General features: G+C 43.0%; 1 protein-coding gene across 1 annotated transcript in view; it reads left to right on the plus strand.

Moving 5' to 3' along the window:
• ME2 (malic enzyme 2) overlaps nt 1–5,710 on the plus strand; it is a 34,765-nt gene extending 29,055 nt beyond the window's left edge. Inside the window, exons 13-15 of the mRNA XM_018561000.1 lie at nt 3,331–3,401; nt 3,879–3,977; nt 5,487–5,710. Coding sequence (XP_018416502.1) covers nt 3,331–3,401; nt 3,879–3,977; nt 5,487–5,651 — 335 coding nt within the window. The 3' untranslated portion in view covers nt 5,652–5,710. The remainder of the gene's footprint in view (nt 1–3,330; nt 3,402–3,878; nt 3,978–5,486) is intronic.
• The last annotated feature ends 290 nt before the right edge of the window (nt 5,711–6,000 follow it).

The following is a 6,000-nucleotide window of genomic DNA, read 5'->3' on the forward strand; positions in this document are numbered from 1 at the left end:
TGGAGCGCGATATCGCGCGGTAATTTGGCGCGCGATAAATCGCTCAATGTGAACGGGGTCTGAGATAGCAATGGCATGAGAAATATTAATTTCATTCAATGTCTTTTTTTTAATATTATAAATGTTATAATATTTTTAAAAAGACATTGAATAATGAAATTAATATTTATCATGCCATTGCTAACTAAGGCTTGTATCCCCCTAGTGGGGAAAATAGATTATCACATGCCCAGACTCCAGAACAGTGTATTATTGTATAGAGTGGAACAGCTATATCCAATTCTGCATACCTGGCTTTATATTATAAGGTTCTTATAATATAAAGCCAGGTATGCAGAATTGGATATAGCTGTGCCACACTACAGAGTGTTCATGTTCTTCATAATATTAAGAAACTGACCTAAAATCCTGATTTTGTATTGCTTTAGAAAAAATGTGACCTGTCCCTTTAGGAAAAAGTATCGGTAATTGGTATCGACGAGTACTTGAAAAAAAGTATCGGTACTCGTACTCGGCCCTAAAAAAGTGGTATCGGTGCATCCCTAGTTTTCATTATTATAAAATTGTATCTTTTACCTTTTTATTGAGCTGCCAGAAATCCAGCGTGCTCCCAACTTCTATTTGAGCTGACAACACTATGAGGGGAGTTTATCAAAACCGGAGAAGTCCAAATCTGGAGCAGCTGTGCATGCAAACCAATCAGCTTCTCTCTTCAGTTTGTTGATTTAAGAATTGGAAATGAAAGAGAGAAGCTGATTGGTTGCCATGCACAGCTGCTCCAGATTTTGTCTGCTGCAGTTTTGATAAATTCCCCTCACAATGTTAAAAAAAAAAAAAAAAAAAGTAACATAGACCCATGGCAACACAGTGAGGGGAATTTATCAAAACTGGAGCAGCTGTGCATGGCAGCCAATCAGCATCTCGCTTTCATTTTCGAATCTTAACTGAACAAATTGGAGAGAGAAGCTGATTGGTTGCCATGCACAGCTGCTCCAGTTGCCTCTTCAGCACTGAAATCCCAAGAAGCATTGACAGCCCTGCCTGTTGGGCTACAGGACTCTGCTTATCCCCCACCCCTCTCTGTCTTTCTCTTCTTCACATACACATACATTGATTGCTTTTCCAACAAAGCACTTCTGCCCCCTTGTCTCCCAAGAAGCCTGACCATGCACTGTATGTAGGAAAAGGGCTCTAGGGAGATGTAGTTGTGGGGGTGTTCCTACATCAATAGGAACGGAGTTCTCAGCAGGTGTCCCTGCAAGAATTTTACATGCCTGGTGATGTCACAGGAATGAATACAAGCGGTTTTTTTTTTAGCTCCGAGAACATAATAAAACCTAATGCTGGGACGTGATCGGTCAGGGTAGGAGATTTGGGGGTTCATGCCCGGACACACACTTAAAAGCAAACCTGCTTGAGACATGGAGGCCTCTACAGTAGTTGCCTGATGTTGTCAATGGTGCCCGAGCGTGCAGGGTATTGTTGATCAGGTCCTGAGAGGTAACCGCTCGTCTGACTGCAAGAGACCCTGCATATGATCAACCGGGAAGTCACCTTAAGTCCAATTTTACAAATGATGCTGGAAGTTCAGCGCGCACTGCTTGTATTTATTGTTTTATTTCCCCTAATTAAAGATATTACCATACATTTTGAATTTGCAACTTAGGAATTTTAAGAGAAAATGTTGTCATTAACCACTTGCTGTCCGGAGCACTTTCTTACTATTTGCGCACACATGATAAAATATACATTTTCTGGCTAGAAAACGGCTTCAGACCCCCCAAACAATGATATATTTTCTGAAAGCAGAGGCCCCGTAGAATAAAAAATGCTAGTTGCATTTTTTTAAGTTGCATGGTATTTGCACAAATGCTTATTTTTAGGATAAAATAAACTAGATTAAAATTTAGTGCACTGAAACAGAATATAATACCGAATTTTTTGGTAAAATATGAAAGGCGTGGTCCCGCCGGGTAATTAAATTCCAAACATGTCAAGCCTTAAAATTGTGTTCGCCCGTGAAGCTGCAAAAAGCTTCAATGCCCCAAATTTCCCATAGGGAACACTTTAAATCAGTGGTTCTCAACCTGTGTGACCGGAGGACCCATATTTGTCCTTGGTCATTAAGTTGCGACCCCAGTCACACTCAAATAGAACACACGGCATTAGGGTCATACGAAGTGTGGGTGCATTTGTTGTACCATTCAAATGAATGGCAAGGGAACACACCTCCCACACCAGAATGCACGGTAAGTGTGATTGCGGTGTACAGTGCATTAATCGAATGGTACTATGCAAATAACGCACTGTGCTAGTGTGAACAGCTCCTCCAAAAACCCTGACAGACACAATCTCACACACTCAGACATTCTCATACACACTCCCAAAAATGTTTTTATAAGGTCCACCTGTAAATCAATGCACGTATGGATGGAGCTCTCTCACGGTCTTAGTAGATTTATTGCAAAAAGGCATCAGGTCACATAAATGCAATGCATTTATGTTGCCTTTTTGCAATAAATAAGACTTTATTTCACGCTGATATTGGAATGCCGGTGTCCATGTTTTCTGCTGATGTACGACGGTTGCCATCCGTTGATCACCGAAGCACCCATTTTATTTTCTTGGAGCTAAGCGGACAGGAGTGCGATGGGTTCATGGATCTACTAAGACCGTGAGAGAGCAATGCATTTATGTGACCTGATGCCTTTTTGCAATAAATAAGACTTTATTTCACGCTGATATTGGAATGCCGGTGTCCAGGTTTTCCTCTCTCACGGTCTTAGTCCCATCCCACCTCAAGCTGACACTCGGCTTCGGGCAGCATATTTTGAATGGCTGCTTGGAGCGAGAACTGGTAGTGCTGCGCTAGGGGTTAGGCAAAGTAGCCTCTCGCCTAGAAAAGTGGAAGGCTTCCGGCGACCCAATGAAAATGGTGTCGTGACCCACCAGTTGAGAACCAAGGCTTTAAATGCTTTTACCGCTCATCAAGGGCCGCAGAATGTAAATAGTGACACCGGAAGTATTGTAATATAGGGGACAGCGCCGCTCGGTACAAACGATCCAGCGGGTGTATAGAAGCCGGATCGCTTGTATTGTAACACCCATATCTGGCTGTTAAAAATGACACCAAGAACACGGCTGCAGCAGCCACTTCTGCGGGCTGCCGTATATAGACGTATTGGGGCCCGGAAGTGATTACATTTGACCTGCAGCAAGCGAATCCAACTAAAAGTCTCTTCCTCTTAAAACTGAACGTAATGATTCAGAATGACGTGCAGTGAATGTCAGAAATCGAGTCACTAAGCCACGTCCCCCTTGTTCTTGTAGGTGTGGCTTTGGCGGTTATCCTGAGTGGGGTGCGGCACATAAGTGATCGTGTGTTCCTTGAAGCTGCAAAGGTGAGCAGTTCTAACATGTAATAAAGTGAAGCTAGAATGGTTTTTGATCTTTTTAACACGATCGCATACGATAATCGAGCACCTTTAGCTTTGGGGGGGTAATATGGATTTTTAACAGGATGATAGAAAGAAGTGAAAAATAACTTGACCAGCAATAATATAAATGTTGTAGATTACTTCTGTATTTTCAGTCTGCGGTACTTTTCATTACCGGGGTACTATGCTATTTTTTTCCCCCTCTTAACTATTTATAATGAATTTTCAGATCGATTTAAATTATTCTTTTTGATTAGACCCCATCTGATGGCATTTTCATTGGATACAATATGTGTTGCATTGTGCAATGTTTTAATTGATGAAGTTGAATCACTTGTGTGCAATCGCTCTTCCCTCGATCGATCAGATATCGGAACGCGTATGTTCCCCTTTTTAGTTTACAAATCTCATTATTTCATGACTGTTTGTTTTTTCCCCTAGGCTTTGGCAGAACAGCTAACTGCTGAAGAGCTGGACCAGGGCCGCCTGTACCCACCGCTCTCCAACATCCGCGAGGTCTCCATATGTATTGCTGTTAAAGTAAGTGCAGTCTAGTCTGCTGCTTGTTCGGGGGGCACATCATACTATTAAAGTCTATGTACAGCCCAAACCTTTTTATAAAGTTTTAGGAAAAGTAAGGAAGAATAAATTAACAGGTTGTTTGTTTGTTTTTTGCTGATTGTGTCCCACTGGGGAGATTTCCCTTCACTTCCTGTCCTGCAGATTAGAAAAGAAATGAAAGATAATCTCCACAATTTGAGGGGAACTCACATCTTAGGCACTTGTCACCAGAACATTTGTCCCTATTGGAAAATCTTTCCTCAACCTTTTGCTTTCCTGACATCTCTAAAATTTAGGATTTCCCCTTACATTCTGTGTCGGCCATTCTCATCAGGACAATGAAAGGGGTGAATCTCTCCTGGGCATGAAGGGCGGGGGGGATGGAGGTGGCAGAGACCAGGGCTGGGCAAACTCTGGCCGTCCAGCTGTTGTGGAACTAAAATCCCATTAGGCATTGCAAGTCTCTCACAGACATGACTCCCAGAGAAAGATGCATAATAGGATTTGTAGTTTCACCACAGCTGGAGGGCCGGAGTTTGCCTACCTTTGGTCTAACCCTTCCCTAATCTATCCAAAAGTTTAAAAAACATTTTGCCTTTTACATACACTTCAAAGCTTAAAAACCCGCACCGAAGAGGTGAATGCTTGATAAATCTAGGGGTAGAGCATTTATCTCTGCACACTAGATTTTTAGTGGTCACGTTTCTTGCTCTGCACTGGATCTGGGTGTCACAGGTCAGGCAAAGTTAGACATGTCCGAGGGAAGACTTCCTGTTGTAATGTAAATGCAGCCACAGAGAATGGAAGTCTTCATTGTTAAGCATTTATCTGCTGTGGGGTATAAAGACCGGCCTAAGTCTGTCTGCAAATCCCCTCCCCTTGTTATGAAAATAAGGTGAGGGGGTGGTGTTCTGTAGTCTAAATCAGGAAAGCAACCTAGGGTGACAACACTGTGTATATATGTACTGTATGTACATATATATATTATACAGTATGGTGAGTGAGAGTCGTCACCCTAGGTATATTATTTGCAGGATCACCAGGTTGTAATAAAAGAAAACTAATGCAGCCCCCACATCTGAGGAGTGGTAATCAGCACTATATTATATTTTTGTTCTTGGGTTTAGTTTCACTTTAAATGCCATAGAAAGAAATGAAAGCAGCAAATCCTATCAGTGAGTATCCCTTCATTCTGTGATGTGTGCTCTCCCTGCCTAAGAACTGCAGAGGGCATTGCTCTGAACCCGGGAACATGTAGCGTGCATTTGCACAGGTCCGGGGTCAAGCCTGAGGATACAGTCAGCAATAGGAATATAGCTGGTAGGTCAGTGAGCTGCTCAGGATCAATGCCAAGACAATAAAAGCAGATGTACCTTGAGGGGGTTTCAATGCTAAATATTTGGAGTGGTGCAGCTTAGTAGTCGTGTTTAAAGTTCCATAAAGCTTGCAGCTAATACATTCCACTTGTCCGCCATTTTTGTTTTCCAGGTGATGGAGTTTGTGTACAGAAATGGCATGGCTTTCCAGTACCCGGAGCCGCTAGATAAGAACGCGTACGTGCGTTCCAAAGTGTGGAGCACAGAGTACGACTCCTTCTTACCCGACGTCTACGACTGGCCAGAGTACGCATCAAAGCCTCACAAAATGTTCTGAGCTGAGCCGACTCTCCTTTCCAGGAAGATCGCTTTGCATGAGAATTGGGTTACGACCTTCAATTTTCTTGTGCCTTTTCCAGCTTCCACAATTAAATAATATGCCGCCCTCGACACCGGGAAAAAAAAAATCCGTCCTTGAGTCAAGTCCAACCCAAATGGATTATTATTACTGCAGGGTACAGAGTCTTACCAGGCTCTTCGGGTGGTCACCGGTGGACGCTTCCCCTCCATCCTAGACATGCTCTCAATATGTAGTAGTGTCACTGCACTCTGCTCGATTCTCCGTATGTCCAGCAGGAGTCGTCTGACAACTGCACTGTTGTGGACAGTCCTGGACACCGTACTTG

This window comes from Nanorana parkeri, unplaced genomic scaffold (genome assembly GCF_000935625.1).
Source record: "Nanorana parkeri isolate BGI_ZX_2015 unplaced genomic scaffold, ASM93562v1 scaffold492, whole genome shotgun sequence".
NCBI classification, from domain to species: domain Eukaryota; kingdom Metazoa; phylum Chordata; class Amphibia; order Anura; family Dicroglossidae; genus Nanorana; species Nanorana parkeri.